Source organism: Anas acuta, chromosome Z (genome assembly GCF_963932015.1).
Source record: "Anas acuta chromosome Z, bAnaAcu1.1, whole genome shotgun sequence".
NCBI lineage: Eukaryota > Metazoa > Chordata > Aves > Anseriformes > Anatidae > Anas > Anas acuta.
Window position 1 is genome coordinate 10,727,590 of NC_089017.1, and position 16,325 is coordinate 10,743,914.

Consider the following 16,325-nt stretch of genomic DNA (forward strand, 5'->3'; position numbering starts at 1 on the left):
TACCTCTGAGTATTGTGTCAGCTCCGAAACAAACCACCTAAATTCAACACCTCCATTAGTCTGGAAGAATCAGGCTCTTGTGCATAACACACCTAATTCATCTGAACAGCACTGAGCTAATATCGAAAAGCGAGAGCACAGACTTTAACAACTTAGTGAGCAGCAAGCTGAGGAGGGAGACACATCTTCCACCCAGTCTTAGGGGCTTTGCAGGATCAGTCTGTGTCGCAGGAAGGCAGCATATCCACTGGTCACTGTAACACCCAGATGAGACTTGCAGCTGCCCACTTCTTTCTAGGCAGCAGAGAGCAGCAATACCAGCTTCCCATCTCTCTGACTTGGGGCCAGACTTCTGTTCTGAAAGCTGCAACGCCTAGGTTAGGCACCTGACATAGATGATGTAATTGTGGTTATCAGACACATATTAGCTTGATAGCCATGGAACACAGCAGATGATTTGATTAGCACTTGCAGTACTCTCCCAGCCTCTAGCTATACCAGCTATGAGTAGGATGCTGGAGAAACTTTTCCTTTCCTGTTCAGAAAGGAACATGGATGTGTGTGAAGGATGACAGGGCTTAGGAGGCTGCTGTAGCTTATCTTGTATTCATCATAGGCAAAATTTCATTGCAGTTACATAACCAAGCACTCTTGTACACAAAGAGTGTTACCATTTGCACCTGTTGGGTTAACATGGAAAAGCATTTTTCTTTTCAGAGAAAGTAGCTATCAAGATTTTGGACAAGACAAAACTAGACCAGAAGACTCAACGTTTGCTGTCTCGTGAGATATCCAACATGGAAAAACTGCACCACCCAAATATCATCAGACTGTATGAAGTGGTGGAGACGCTCTCAAAACTGCACCTGGTGATGGAGTATGCAGGAGGTGGTGAGCTTTTCACTAAAATCACTACAGAAGGGAAGCTATTAGAAACAGAGTGTAAAATAATCTTCTCCCAGATCGTCTCTGCTGTGAAGCACATGGTAAGTTGCTCTTCCACAGGCACGTTGTTCCTTACTACTTGGCAGAATTTGTGGATATACCTTTTGTTTTTCCAAGTAGTAGGTTTACTGTTACCAAGATTTCAGGCCTGTATCTCTGAACACCAAAAACACAAACTAGAGAAGAGCTGTCTTAAAGTTCTGTATACCCTGGAAGCCAGGAGGGACAGCTGTACCCTGAGCGACATCAGGCATGTCACTGCTAGCTGGTTAAGGGAAGGGATTGTCCTGCTGTGCTCTGTGCTGCCTCCAGAACTGCATGTGGTTTGGGACACCACAATATTAGAAGGACAGAAAGCTATTAGAAAGCGTCCAAACAAGGGCTATGGAGAAGGTGAAGGATCTGAAGGACAAGATGCTTGAGGGGTGGCTGAGGCCCCTTGGTTCGCTCAGCTCCGAGCAGAGCAGGCTGAGGGGAGGCCTCATGGCGGCCTGCAGCTCCCTCACGAGGGGAGCGGAGGGGCAGGCGCTGAGCTCTGCTCTCTGGGGACAGTGACAGGACCCGAGGGAATGGCATGGAGCTGGGACAGGGGAGGGTCAGGCTGGGGGTAAGTGCCCAGAGAGTGGCGGGGCACTGGGACAGGCTCCCCGGGGCAGTGGGCACGGCACCCAGCTGCTGGAGGTCAAGAAGCGTCTGGACAAAACTCTCAGGCACGTGGTCTGATTCCTGGGTAGTTCTGTGTGGAGCCAGGAGTGGGGTTTGATGATCCTTTTGGGTCCCTTCCAACTCAGGATATTCTGTGATTCTATGAAACATACCCAAGAGAACTTTCACATCCACTCCAAGTTATTGCCCCTCTGTTGACAGCTTTTGGGAGGAAAATGAAATAAGAGCATTTGGTGGGTAGAACCATGTATTTAGTAACAGCATTCTCCTATGTTGCTGTAGGTACCATGTAACAAAGCTCAGTTTCTTCCCTCCAGATATTTCAAAACTTAGCATCACTCTTCAGCTAGCAGAAAGCGTTCCAGAGAAAGTGTGCTAGGTATTGCAAACACCCAACTTGCTTATTAATGAATGTGGGACACTGGCAATTAAGACAGTTAATTCCTGGTCCTCACTTAGGTGCAAACTGTGATCTTAAACCCCTAGGCAAGTCACTTCCTCTTGCCTAGTCTTCATTACTGCAACTGGATTTAGAATGATGCAATTTGTAGAACACAAAGCATCCTACAAGGGCAGAAGAGGGTAACTACTCCCAGTACAACCTCCTCTGAACCTTACTTAGTAACTACAGCACAAAAACACTAGAAAACTCTCCTGTATTTGAGAAGTAAACCTAAGACTTGTTAAGGTTGGCACAGGGTGCCCTCTGGTGCCTCCTCTCCTGCCACGTAACTCACTTGGGCTTTGAAAGCCAGGTCATCACAGGCAAGGGTATTTATTTCCAGGTCAGGCATCTAAAAACACGCTGCAAACTGCTTACAGAATATATAAAGAATATGTCTTTTTTTTTTTAATGTATTTTGACAGAATGATGAGATGTTCTTTAAATGATGGATTAGCTTCAACACCTTATCCAAAGACACTGGACCTTACTTTAAAGATCACATCTATTTCTTAGCATTAAACCCAGACTACCAACTTGGCCAACCTCTTCACTCATGCACACCATCTTCTACTAAAAACATGTTAATTTTTGTTAATCCATTAAATTCAGGATACCCGTATCCCATCTCATCCCTCATAGATGAGGACTGAGGATCCCCTGGTTGTTACTAATGACAGTTTTAGAAGTGTGGGACACAGAAGGGGATATTGAAGGATTTCCCTATTGCCCCCAGATCCATGTGCACCTTCTCACCTCTAAGGGTAAAGAGCAGAAAGTGCTCAAACACTTCCATTCTTCCTAGTTATTTCAGCAATGAAGTTAAGCCCTTACCTAATCAAGACAGGTCTGTGTCCACTCAGCAGAGCAAATTCGATTTGAGTGCTTGGCAGCTACTGGCATTTCTGAGGAAAAAAGGTACAAGTTGCAGCCTATTTACTACAGATTTCTAAAACTAGCAGACACCACTGAACTCAGTGTCCTGTAAGGGTGTGAAATATTAGAAGGCACAAGTTTGTGATCCTTTTCTCTTGCCATGACCAGTTATTCACAGGATATTGGATCACACAACAGAATTATAGCAGCTTTCTTATTTTGTCTGTTCACATTCCCCTTATGATATTCATGAACTACAAGCTTTCTGTTCACAAGTCCGTGTGCTCAGAACAGATGCAAAAATGGCATCATTTAAAAATAAATAGTTTTTGTTACTTACATCATTACAGAAATGTAGTAATTTCAAAAGTGTTCTGAACCCTGAAAAAAATAAAACATTTTGCTCATGAAGGTATCTATACATGCAGGGATAGCCACGATGCCATCACAAATCTACTTAATAAAAATATTTTTAAGGACAGCAATCTCTTGTTAACAAATTTCCTAAAATGACATCCTTCTTTCTATTTCCTCCAGGTACTGTGCTGCTTCCTTAGCAGTAGAGAATTGTTAGACTTAGTTAACAATTTTAGCTTTTCAATTTGCTAGTACTGCATACTTCTCACTTTGTCTGAAATAGGCAATTCTTTACCCTGTGTGGCAATTAATCAATGATAGGGGGTAGTCACTTGGGAACTTCCCTATGAACAAACTAATATTGTATTTTCTTCTTGTTCTATAGCATGAGAATAATATCATTCACCGGGACTTAAAAGCAGAAAACATTTTCTACACCAGTAACACCTGTGTTAAGGTGGGAGACTTTGGATTCAGCACCATCAGTAAAAGAGATGAAACTTTAAATACTTTCTGCGGTTCCCCTCCTTATGCTGCCCCTGAACTCTTCCGAGATGAAAACTACGTCGGTGTTTATGTCGACATCTGGGCGCTAGGAATCCTGTTGTACTTCATGATGACAGGTATCATGCCATTTCGAGCAGATACAGTGGCCAAACTGAAAAAGTGCATTCTTGAAGGGACATACAGCTTGCCTGCCTCCCTCTCAGAGCCTTGCCAGAAACTGATAAAAGGAGTCCTTCAGCCAGTACCAACAGAACGATACTCTGTCAAACTTATTATGAACAGTGAATGGATGCAGGGGATACAATACCCTAAGCCTTTACAGCCATTTAAACTGGATCCAAAGTATTTGTCTGAGATCAGTACGCTCAAAGAGGAAGAAATTGAAGTGAAAAACACTCTTAAAGATCTGGGAATCACAGAAGAACACATTCAAAATAACCGGGGAAGAGATGCGCGCAGCTCAATAACAGGTGTCTACAGAATTGTTTTACACAAAGTACAGAAGAAAAGGGCGCTTGAATGCGTCCCTATAATGTCCTGTCCAGATCCCAAAGAACAAGACTTCAAGAAAGGAATCAACTCTTACAGTGGGATAAAGTACACATCGAAGCTGTGTTCTATTTTGTAAACTGAACTGCAGGCTTTATACTCTGCACACTTAACAAAGGGTTTTATTCACTTTTCACAAGATTTGGTGTTAACATTTTTTGTAACTTTTAAGTAAACCAAATATGCCTCATCTCCTTTGTATTTCTCAGTTCAAACTTCAAGTGCTCAAATGCAGAGCTCTAATGCGCTTGGTTTTCCCTTTGCTGCAGAGACATGGTCTAGCCAGTGCAAGAACTCAGGTAAAACAGGTATGAGATAAATAGCAGGAGTGATCTTTTAATAAAGATCAAATAGTACTGCCCTTAGCATGCCTGGGAGATCTCTAAGCACACACGTTACAATTGACTTCTCAAAAAATTACCTTAGCTTGACACAACTCTACCACTGCAGACCAGAACAGTTTTCACAGAGAACAGTCAATCTGCAAACAACTGTAAATTCTTAAAAAAAAAAAAAAAAAAAAAAAAAATCATCTTCTTGAAAATTATTCAGCAAATTAAACATAAAATGTAATTAGAGCTTTAAAAAAGAAAAAAATAATTATAGAAAGGACGAGGCTGTTATTGACGATGGTTCTTGATTTGTCAAATTCAGAAAGGCAAATTCAGATATGCTACTCTAACACTGTACATGTGGCTGCAATTTTCAGTGCATAACTGGTTGGGCTGCCATCTAACCTTCTGACATGTTCCAGTATTTGTATTTGTTCCAGTATTCCAGTATTTGTATGGTTCTCACAGTCTACAGCTGTTTAGAACCCAGTTGTGCTCCAATAAAGAAACAAACATAAGCATACTCCAAAACTCAAGTACTTTTAAATTCTCACTTTAGCACTGGGCATCCCAGGGTAAGCTGAGCACTGTGGATACTAAGGCGTGTTTTCACTAACTTCTACCATAGTAGTTTGGCAACAGAGGCTGGTGAAAAAATGATTTTGATATTCATGAAGTTGGAAACCTGACAATTCCATTTTTTTTTTGAGTGTCACCACGACGTAGGTATTTCTACCTTCAGCTTTAATCAGGCATTTTAATCAGCAACATCAGCACCTCCAATGTAAATGCGTACTAGCTGCCCTCTTGAACAGGCACAACTGAAGTGCCTGTGTTGACAGGCAGAGCCTGTATGATTTTAGTTAAGACAGGTAAACCAATGCAAGGTTTGGAGAGGTACAGTTGGTGTCCTCAAATTAAAAGGCAGGATGCCTTATCTATTATTAGGACCAATGAGATGATCCGTTGACCTTGAAAAGAGTAATTAATGTAAATGAGCAACAGAATGACTCTGAAAAGCCACCCATGGAAAACTGTGCTCAACACGACCCAGGTAAGCACAAAGCAAGAACTGATCCCCTTTCACTGTGTATGTGAGGAGGAGATAAAGCGATACCGTTGTTCCTAAGACAGTAATAATATTGGTTGTATTATATAAGCTGGGAATGAATTCCTCCACTACAAAAAGTTTCCATACAAAAGCATTTTAAGTTATCTTGAAACACAGCCCTAAAATAGTGATTTCCCACCAGCCTCGACAACCCTTTCTTTCCATTTGTGTAATGGAATGATATCAAGGAGAAAGATCCAGGAGGCCCACGCAGCTTGTGACCCCCACACTCTGGGTTTTCACAAGGTCAGCTTCCCCTTTCCTGTTAAAGATAAAACGCATCCTGAAAACCCAACAAGTCAGCACTACTCCAGCAGGTTTCAAATATCTCAAACTTTATTTTAATAAAGGATCAGCCACACAGACAGTGAGGGTCTGTGGTTAACTTTTTGCGCCAGTAGCTCAATTCTTGGCTTGTCCACTGCCAGCAATGGACTTTGTTCCATGGCAATTTTTTTTCTGGTGCCAATACAAGTTTCATGAGGGCAACCTAAACCAAAATGCTTGCAAACACTATCTTCATGCATCATTGCTCCGTAACTTTCAGCAGAACAAACAGATTAGTATCCATCAATTTATAATAAACATCTATTTCACCAAGGCTTGACTGTACAAATACAGCAAGTTACCAAATCCTAATGAGTGACAGATAATACAAACACTTTGTTACACAAAAAAAGATCATGATTTAAACAGATGAATCATTTCTTGCTACTTTATATGAGATAATGTAGCTTTGCAGAATTAGCAAAGAAATAAAATTCAACAAAACTTCATTCTGTACATTAGCTCAATTAAATATATAATACAAGCTTACAAGGCTCATGTCATAGTTCATTACCAATCTGGGCTTTAAAAAGCTACCAGAATGGAATCCCCATTAGAACTGTGTATCTACCACTTGCAAAAATGGATAGCTTGCGTACTGGGGGGGGGAAAAAAAAAAAGAAAGAAAAGACCCCACTCCTAGGACATCACCAATAGTGAGAAGGACTTCAAAGTACAAAGCCAAATCCAAAGTTAGAAATAGTCTCTTAGAAATGTATTATATAAAGAATAGTGAGAGGCCAGAGTTCCAGACAAAATGATCCTCCTCCCTTTCTTAGTTTGCCAATTAAAACAGCTCCATAATGTCTAAAAGTTTTATTTGAAAATTCTGCTGCTTTAAATACTTGTTATAGTTAAATAATCCTGAAAAGTGCCAAATCAGTAAGTCCAAGAAATATACCTCTTTTTGTTCTTTAGAAGAACAACAGTCTACCTCCCTTGTCATTCCTCTTTCCTCCCAGGCTGATGTGATTTATAAGGCAGGTAAAAAAAAAATGCACAAAGTGGGTTTTAGGTGGAACCTCATGGTAACTAACATTGTTAGTTACTGTCAGCCTTGTGGTCCTTGATCCACTATTTTGATAGGGGAGAGTGATTTTATTCCAGTGATGAACATTACTTGGTTCTGTATCTTTTCCAAAGCAATGGGGTGAGGAGGTAGACTGGGAGAAGAAAGGGAAGGTGATAAAGGGCAAGAGAAGTGCAGAATTCAGAAGACTGACTGCTTACTGTCAAGGCACTGAGAACCCTAACATTAAAAGCTTGGACTATTTTGCCACACACTTTTGCATACAAGTAGAATTTAAGTGTAGGTTTCAAGCCATTTTACATGGAAGAAGCAAGCAGAAGATTCACTTTTTTTTCCTATGTATAAAGACCTTGTAATAGACTGCAGCTACTACTCAGCAATTAAAAAAATTCAGACATGTTAAAGAATCCACAAAGCCCCTAGCAAGTCCTATTATCTCCAGTATATTAATGATTTTAGTGTCCTGAAAATACTATAAATATCAGCACACTGCATTAAGACAAATCCTTTCAAGGAGTTTGAAGGTTTTTCATCCCCAAGTAAGTACTACTGTACAATGCAACTTCAGTACTACTGTAATCCTTTCTTTCACCCTACCCTCACACCTTTTCCATTCCCCACCTCACAGAGGTATCTTAATGCTCCCCATTGGAAATGGCAACAGTAACGCCTTCAGATTCTGTTGTTGCAGGGATTCTTGGCACTTTCTTAGCAGGGCTTGGGATGTGCTAAGAAGAAGGGAAAAAAGACATTAAATACAGTTTTCTAGTTCACGTACATTCAATACTTCATGGCTAGTCCAACTCTCAAACAACATTCATGCTACACTGGACGGCTTGGTTTAAAGTCATTCATATCCGTCATGCTTCATGCAAAGAGATCATGTGAAAACAGCCAGTTTCTTCTTGTTTCATTCTTGTGCAGTTTCATTCTTGTTATGATGAAATGTACTTTTAAAAAAATCCATTACTATTTTTTTAAACTTCTGGCTTGTATGTTACATATTTTAACAAAGCACTTAAAATAATTTGTAAAATCCCTTCATCTTTTACCATACATGCACATGCTAAGACAACCACATAAACCGTTCCACCATTTACATCAAACTTTAAAAGAGCGCACAGTGTTCACCTCATGAACAATGCCTGGGTGGACAACTTCAACTCCTGCCTCCAGAGGTCCATCACCCATGATTGGGCGTCGTGCATAAGTTCTTCTGTGTTTTTCATCCACACGCACAAGGTACCATGTTCCCTCAAAGAGATCTTCTACAGAACACTGTGGAATATAGTTGGCTGCAAAAATAAAAATAAACAAACACATCCTGTTAGTTGGTTCCTGGTGAGAGTTTCATTCAACACTGGCCTTTACGTGTTGTAGTTTAGAAGTACTAAGACAGGAAAACTTGCATCATTTGGTTTCATTTCATTTCAATGAATACGAGCTACAGGAAAGCACTTTACAAGCTATAAGGAAGTAGAAAGAGTTGGACATCCTCTTCATTACATAACCAAATCATTACAGCTGTGCAAATTAAGTATTTTGCTGTAGGATTAGGAATACTGGAATACCAGAGTACTGTGTTCAGCTCTAGGCCCCCAACATACAAAGGACATGGACCAACATGGACCTATCAGAGCAAGTCCAGAGGAGGGCCGTGAAGATGATCAGGGCACAGGGCAATCTGACCTAGTGGAGGTGTCCCTGCCCATGGCAGGGGAGCTGGAATCAGATGACCTTTAAGATCCCTTCCAACCCAAACCGTTCTGCAATTCTATGATTATGGTTCTGTGATACATGCTTATGAAGGTCTTACCCAAGTGATGAGTTTCCTGTCTAATCTTCATGTTTTCAACAAAGACATCAGGTGCAATACATTTTCTTGAGTCAAGTCTTGTTTTAAGGTCAGAAAGGCTGGCAGTTATTTTGTCCAGTGCAGAACCTACAACATAAACCCATCATGTACCATTTGCACCAGTGCCAAAAGCTGCACACTAGCATGTTAGCATAGCAAGACTATTCAAAATATTCTGCATCATAGAAGCAAAGTTTCTAGTTAGGTATGAATACTCCCATTTACTTGAGAAAAACACTTGTAGCATTTGAAAAATATTATCTATTTGCCTAAAGAGTCACTTAAAACATACCCTGGAGGTGGAACATCTTTAATGTTACTGTCATTAAGCACTGTTCTACAGATTTACTTAGGCTGATGGGTAATGTAGCAAAGCTTTTAGAGGTGAGCTGTGCAAGGGAGTTAATTAGCGTCTCTTCGTTTCACTCACCAGGAGTGGCATCCTGTGTAACTCTGATGGAATACAGAGTAGCAGCAAAACCAGAGCCATATGAGAACACACTAATTCTCTGTCCTGCAAGATGCTCTGGGGAGTACCTGCAAACCAAACAACAATCTTTTATGCTGAGAATTAAGTCAAGATGCCAGTTTTAAACAACCAGAAAGTGCAGCTAGCTTAGAAAAAGCAGACATAAGACTGTATTAACTACAACAGCACATTTAGCATGCTATGCGCATAAATTAGGGCTTTTTAAAGCAAGATTTCAAACACTGCTGTTATGAGATGATTTTCAAGGCTGCCTACGCAAAAACAAAGAGCAAAGAAATGCCCAGAATATGATCATCTAGAAAGTGGCCAATTTTCATTCCTAAGTATCCTAAAGCCTAAAATGAAACATCACATCTTGGAATGCAAAGTAACAATACAAGAGACCCAAGATGAGTGGTTTCATTTATGTTTAGCATGCTTTTTTAAGTCTCAGTGATGGGAAAAAAAAAAAGTTCAGTAAATACATGTATTACTTTCCTTTTATTATTATAGGGAAACAGAGAAAGCATTCTGGTTCTGTTTCCTACTATGGCAGTGTCTTTTGGGGAGGTTACGGGAGAGAAGGTTGGGAAAAGGTACACCACCTTACAAGTAAGATCCTACTTAGAAAGGCAGTAAGCAGTGTTTTAGATTAGCTTCTGACACAAACTTTGAATCCACTTGTCACTTGAACTAGCTGTGTATGCGGAATAGTTTTGTAACGTTTTATGTGCTTACATATAAAAGGCTATGAGGTTGGTTTTCCAATTTTATACTTACTGGGCTAGAAGAGAGGCAAGGCAACCGTAGACTGAAGGGGTATACATATTTCCATTCTGATTGGACACAAGTAATGAAGCTTTGGTTTTCTGATTGAAGAGCTCTGCACTAGCTTTCATAAAAGCTTTTTCTACATCTCTGTCAAAATATGTATCTTCAAGTTTTATATCCCTATTACAAAAAATAAATAAATGCAAGAAAAAAAAAAAAGTGGTCAGTAATAGGTAGAGGAAAACGAAGAATATCTTGCTTGTTTACCAAATTAAGACTATCTGAACAAGTAAGGCAGCAACTGTTCTCACCTGAAAGCTTCCAGCCCACTGAAAATGCCACTTGCTGTCTCTGGGTTCTGGTCACTGAGAAAGTCATTCAGCAGCAGTCTAGCCACACTCTTCTGCACCAGTTTACAGTAGGGAGAATGAAAGATCATGAATCCAAAGTCATTCAAGGTGAAACGTCTGTCTGTTCCTTCTGGAATTGGCAGAAAAGTTGTAACACAACTTATTACTTGTACTCACTTCAGCTATTAAAATAAAACAGGGGGATGGCAGTACTTAGTCATCATAACATGTCAGCATACAAAAGACATCTCAAGACTAACTCTTCCTGGCAAACTCATTTAAAATGCTGATAAAACTTCTGTTTAAAGATTAATTTCTTCCTGATCTTGTGCACCATCGAGCAATGTTTATTCTTCTGGCAGAAAAAGCTGTAAGCTTAACAGAAACTCAGTATTTCTACCGAGCGTTTTGAAATAAGAAATACTCTGCTTCATCTATTTAATCTTCAGATCTATCCTTCTTAATAGGGGTGAAGCAACTACTAAACATGGGAGGATAAAATATCATCACTTTGTATTTAAATATTAACCTCAATATTTTTTAAGAGCCTTGGGGGAGGGAAAAACAACACACTCTGAAGCAAGGTATTTATATTGCCGCAACAAAAGCCTGAAGAGACTACTCCTTACTGATCATCAGATATTCAGTTATAACAGTACAGAAATAACGTGTTTCTTTAGGGGGAAGAGCAAACATTTCAACCACCTCAGAAAACACAAGCACAAAAAGAGAAGCAGTACGCTAGTCTTTAGATTGGATGCTAAAACCTGAAAATACGCTGTTTGTGTAATTATACGTTCCAGTATTTGTGGCTACATACCCTTTTGCCACTGGGCGTGGATTTTGTTGCGATAGACAGTATAGCAGCGATCTAACGCACTGAGGTAGCACTGTATAGACAGCTTGCCATCAACAACAGGGTATTCGGAGACCATGTCTGGCTTATAGAAGTCATAGGCATGCTGCATGTGGGTTCCACGCAGTCCTGATGGAGAGAATTTGACAACATTGAAAATTATTTTATTCAGCTTCTGTGAGTCAGTTTGAATACATCACTTCACAAATGTGGAAAGCAGCTAATATTTGGTCCCAGACAGACAGGTTTTCTTAGCACTTCAAGCCCTTCTAGGTAATGTTTCACACAGTTCTCAACTGCCTGCAACTCAAGTACAGTAGGCTTGAGCATCACAAACACATTAACAAGTCATTTCTTCTTGAAAATAGAGTGCAGTGCTTTGTTATTCAGTTCTAGCCCACACTTTGTCAACTTTACAGGAGAATCTCCTAGTACAAAACAGATGGAAGCACCTCTAATTGGTTCTTGCTGTGTACTATAGGGGGACTTGGCCAAGGTAGCCAAAAGGAGACAACCTTCTGACATTAGTGGGGGTTAATCCAGCCCTCCAGCAACCCAGAGAAACAGGGGGCAGGCTTCAGAATGGATCGAGTATCTGGCTGAATGGTATTTGTTTTCTCACAGGACTCACCTCTCTCAAAAATCAAAGGAGCATTTGGGCCAATGAGCATAGCAACAGCACCAGCTCCCCCTGTTGGCCTGGCGTTTCCAGCGGCATACACAGCAATGTCTCCAGCGACAACAAGTGCGTAACGCCCTGTAAAAACACCAAAGTAACAATGTGAATTAGCCAAGAATCTAGATTTTGCTAGACAACAGCAACTTTTGGCATTTGGTTATTTCAAACTATTTCACTTTTCTGTCAGCTACCAAATTTCGCAGGAAAAGACCAGTGATGATAATTACATGCAGAAGATGACAGCATGGATAAACTAGTGGCAAATGCCCAGCGTGTTTAAGACTTCAGAAAGAATTAATATAGTTTATCCTCTGGATTTTATACAGTTAGGCATAGACACTGTAATTATAAGAGATTAGCCAACAACAGAGAATGACGTAAATTTGCAGGAAAATACCCTGAACTTACCATCCCAAGAACTGGATTCAATCCAATTAACCGCATTAAAAAGAGCAGCAGTGCCTCCATAGCATGCATTCGTGGTGTCAATTCCTTCTACATCTGTATTACCAGATTCTTCAAAAAGTTGCATCAGGACAGTCTTTACAGATTTGGATTTATCAATTATTGTCTCCGTTCCAACTTCTAATCTCCCAATACAATCATAGGAGAGGTTGTTCCTCTCCATAAGCTTCTGAACCACAGTCAAGCTGAGGGAATTGATATCCTCACGGTCAGAGCAGAACCCCATCTTCGACTGGCCTAACCCAATGGTGTACTTGCCGGCATCCACACCATCATACTTCTCCAGCTCTGTCTGGTCAACATACTGAGAGGGAAAATATATTTCTAGTGCAACAATTCCCACATCTTTGGGCCAACAGGATTCAACGTTCACTGGAAGAGACCCAGGCATTGTGGCTGATCTTTAAGGAAAGAAAAGAAAAAAAAGGAAAACATAAAAACAACTTGTTTATACACATCTGTTTCTAGAGATCTACTTTGTATATACTTTAGATTTCTGCAGGTATACAGAAAAGGATAATTTTTAGGTATTTTATGGGTTCATTTGTAAAAGGCAAGCCTTGGAGATTTTGGTCTGAGAATACCGAGAACATCATTATCAATTGTATAACATTTTGTATTAAGTTCTTTTAACTGAAAATTCATTTTCAGCACTGGAGACAGGTACATTTAGCTTAAGCCTCAATCACTAGGTATCAATTATTTCAGCGCAGCAAAACCCATGTCAGTGCTGAGCGTTTGAGAAACGAGCCTGCCCATTACCCTATTTCCACGTGCCAGCAGAGCCGCAACCCTACACAAGCAGGCTGGGCACACCGGACCGCTTTTCAGACCGCTGCTGACCACGAACCACCCAACTCAGGAATAAACCCGGCCGACACACAGGCCAGAGCCTTCCCAACCCGCTTCTGTCTTGGCGCTCCACAAGTGCCACAGCGACGCCGGGCTCCGACCTCCTCCCCCCCCCACCCTGCGCCCTGCCCGCCCCAGGGGCACCCCGGGCCCTGCGCTCCTCCCCCGGGCAGCGGGGCGGGCCCTCAGCCGCCGCCGGCCGCCCCCCCGTACCCGCCTCAAGGTTACCGGGACCCCTCCCCGGTGCCGCAGAGCTGGGCAGCCGCTGCCCTCCCCTCCTTTATTTCCCCTTCTCCTCCCGTCCCGTCCCCTCCCCTCCCCTCCGCTCCGCTCCCGCCCCGTCCCCGCCGCCCCGCTCCCGTCCCTCACACGCAGCGGAATCCCATGGCCGGCGGCTGACGGCCAGGGCGCATGCGCAGGAGTTGGGGGGGGGGAGCGCCGTGCGCGCACCCGCTCCCGTCCCCAGCGCCGCGGGAGCGCGCGCGGCGTGACCCCGGGCGGCCCCGTGCCCCGGCTGCGGGCAGCGCCACGCGTCCCGCCCGCATCCCTGCTTTATTTGTTATTTGTTTGTTTTTTAATAAGAGACAGGACGCCCAGAGCGGCACCCAGGCACGCTGTGGGCTTCGTGGCTTTCTGGGGGTGCTGCTCCCAGACCCCCGAGCTGCATTTTATCCTCACGTCGGGGAGGAGAGGAGGGTGAATGAACGCCAGCAGCGCCAGCTTCCCAGGGACAAAAAGCTGCTCGGGGAGCAGCATGCCATGGCACAGGCACCCCTTCCTCCCTCTGCATGGCACAGCCAGCTGTGGGGGCGCTGACACGGTCATGGTGACACCCCAGAGGCTGCAATGGTTAAGTTTAGGACAGAGCATCTCAGTTGGAGGGGACCTAGGAAGATGACCCAGTGCCTGGCCACGCCACAGCTAGCCAAAAGTTAGAGTGCATGCTGAGGGTGTTATCCAGGTGTCCCTGACGGGCACCGGTCACCTCCCTAGGAAGCCCATCCTAGTGCTCGGCCATCCTCATGGCAAAGAAATTGTTCCTCACGCCCATCCCGAGCCTCCCCGGCACAGCTCTGTGCCATTGCCACGCATCCCATCGCTCGTTACCAGGCAGCAGAGATTGCAGTTTTAATTAAGTTACATATGAGCACAGAAGATGAGATGATGGCATATCACGGGCTTGGCATGCCACAGCCCCAGAACAATGGCTTTTAATTGGGTGTTTATCCTGAGGACAGCTCAGTATGCCAGAGGGACTCGCATTATTGGTGAGCTCTGAGGAAAGCACTCTGCTTCAGTGCTGGCCAGTTACAGGACCTGCGGATCAGCCAGCACCAGCATTTAATTACATGCTGCTTGCCACAGTTCCCTCGCCCAAGAGCTTTTCGTGGAAGACAACTAAAGGGAGGTAATTTCTGATGTATTCTCACCAAATACGTCCGGTGTAGCAGCAGCCAGGGCTGTCAGGTTACACCACAGTGTACAGTGCTGCTTTACACGCCCACTCTGGTCACTTAAGAAAATGGGATGTGTAGCACCTTCGGAAAGTCACTTGTTACGATGGAAATTGTCTGCCCTGAGACAAGCAGCCTTTTGTTCCCCTGGTCCAATAGTTAGAGTGAAACGCTACCCAAAAGCACTACTTCTTTTAAAAACCGAGAGGTGGAGATGCTTCGCTGTAAGGCAACGAGGAACCTGCTTTGTTTCGCACCCCCTTGGGGGCTCCGCAGGGAATGAATGAGCAGCACCAGCCAGACACAACTTTCCCCTTGGCGTTGCCAGACGCAGAGCCGCATTCTCCCACAACACCCGGCAGCGTTCACCATCCTGTACGCACACTGCCACAGCAGCGCTGGGGTCGGAAGGGAGCCGAGACCACCTGCTGCAACCACCCCCTGCCACCACCAGCACCCACCGAGCCGTGTCCCCAGGCACCGCGTCCAGCACCCCCAGGGACGGTGACCCCACCACCTCCCTGCGCAACCCATTTTGATGCCCGGCTGCTCTTTCTGAGGACAAATGTCTCCTGTTTCCAACCTGAACCTCCCCTGTGCAGCTTGAGCCCCTTCCCTCTGCTCCCATCACCGGCTACCTGTGAGAAGCGGCCGGCCCCCAGCTCCCCGCGCCTTCCCCTCAGGTCCCCTCGGGCACGGCCGCTCCTGAGGTGAGTCCTGAGGTGAGGCCGTTACCGGCCGCGCGCTCCCGGTACCGGCGCCTCGCCCCGTGGCCGCGCACGGCCGCCCCCCGGCCCCACGGCCGCCCCACGGCCGCTCACCTGCGCGAGGCGATGGCTGTGGCTGTGGCTGCCGCTGCCCGGTACCCGCTGCCCGGTGCCCGCTGCCGCCCGCCCGGCCAGAGGAAACGGCGGCAGCCGGCGCGCGGCCCCTTTAAACGGCCCCGCGGCCCGGGCTCCGTCCCGCGCGCTGAGTGGCAGCTGCCGCCGGCCAATCACGAGCGCCGCCGCCTCCCCGGGGCCCGCCCACCGAGAGCGCCGGGGCCGGCGGAGGAGGCGGGGGGGAATGGTGTGAGAAAGTGACGCGGCGTGGCCAGAGGGCGGCGCGCCAATGAGGACGCGGCACGGGCGGCGGCGGAGCAATGGGAGCCGAGCGCCGCGCGGGGGCAGCCAATGGGAGCGCGCGGCCGACCGCGGGTGAGAGTAGGGCGGCCGCCGGGGCCCGGCGAGGCGAGGAGGCCGCCGGTTGCCTAGCAACGGGCGGCACGGCCCGGCCCGGCCCGGCCCTGCCGCCATTTTGCGGCGTGTGGCCAGGGTCGCCTCAGGGACCCGCGCACCTCACCCGGACCCCACACACCTCACACGGGCACAGCCCCGGGGGACAGGAGGGCTCGGTGGTCCGGTCCCGGGGCTGGTTTTACAGCCAGGAGAGC

General features: G+C 45.0%; 2 protein-coding genes across 4 annotated transcripts in view; one reads left to right on the top strand and one right to left on the bottom strand.

The window, feature by feature from the left end:
- NIM1K (NIM1 serine/threonine protein kinase) overlaps nt 1–4,886 on the top strand; it is a 31,628-nt gene extending 26,742 nt beyond the window's left edge. For both annotated transcript variants that reach the window (XM_068666012.1, XM_068666013.1), the window contains exons 3-4: nt 718–986; nt 3,672–4,886. In XM_068666012.1, the coding sequence (XP_068522113.1) occupies nt 718–986; nt 3,672–4,421 (1,019 nt within the window). In that variant the 3' untranslated portion in view covers nt 4,422–4,886. The remainder of the gene's footprint in view (nt 1–717; nt 987–3,671) is intronic.
- A 1,213-nt stretch (nt 4,887–6,099) lies between these two features.
- Nucleotides 6,100–15,868, bottom strand: HMGCS1 (3-hydroxy-3-methylglutaryl-CoA synthase 1). Of its 2 annotated transcripts, none has more exons than XM_068666011.1 (10): nt 15,715–15,868; nt 12,531–12,988; nt 12,075–12,200; nt 11,408–11,572; nt 10,549–10,717; nt 10,247–10,417; nt 9,428–9,534; nt 8,959–9,084; nt 8,274–8,437; nt 6,100–7,870 (listed from the first exon to the last, which is right to left on the bottom strand). In XM_068666011.1, the coding sequence occupies exons 2-10, from the start codon at nt 12,976–12,978 to the stop codon at nt 7,778–7,780; spliced, it is 1,569 nt and encodes a 522-aa protein (XP_068522112.1). In that variant the 5' UTR covers nt 12,979–12,988; nt 15,715–15,868; the 3' UTR covers nt 6,100–7,777. The 2 variants fall into 2 exon arrangements, with proteins under 2 accessions (XP_068522112.1, XP_068522111.1); XM_068666010.1 differs by lacking the exon at nt 15,715–15,868 and adding an exon at nt 13,809–13,840.
- Nucleotides 15,869–16,325: the final 457 nt, after the last annotated feature.

Excerpts from the sequence above, each read along its gene's own strand:
- HMGCS1 (XM_068666010.1), bottom strand. Across the intron at positions 12,201-12,530 it reads TGAATCCAGTTCTTGGGATG|GGCGTTACGCACTTGTTGTC; the intron begins GTAAGTTCAGGG and ends GTGTTTTTACAG. Across the intron at positions 11,573-12,074 it reads TCCTTTGATTTTTGAGAGAG|GACTGCGTGGAACCCACATG; the intron begins GTGAGTCCTGTG and ends TCTCTCCATCAG.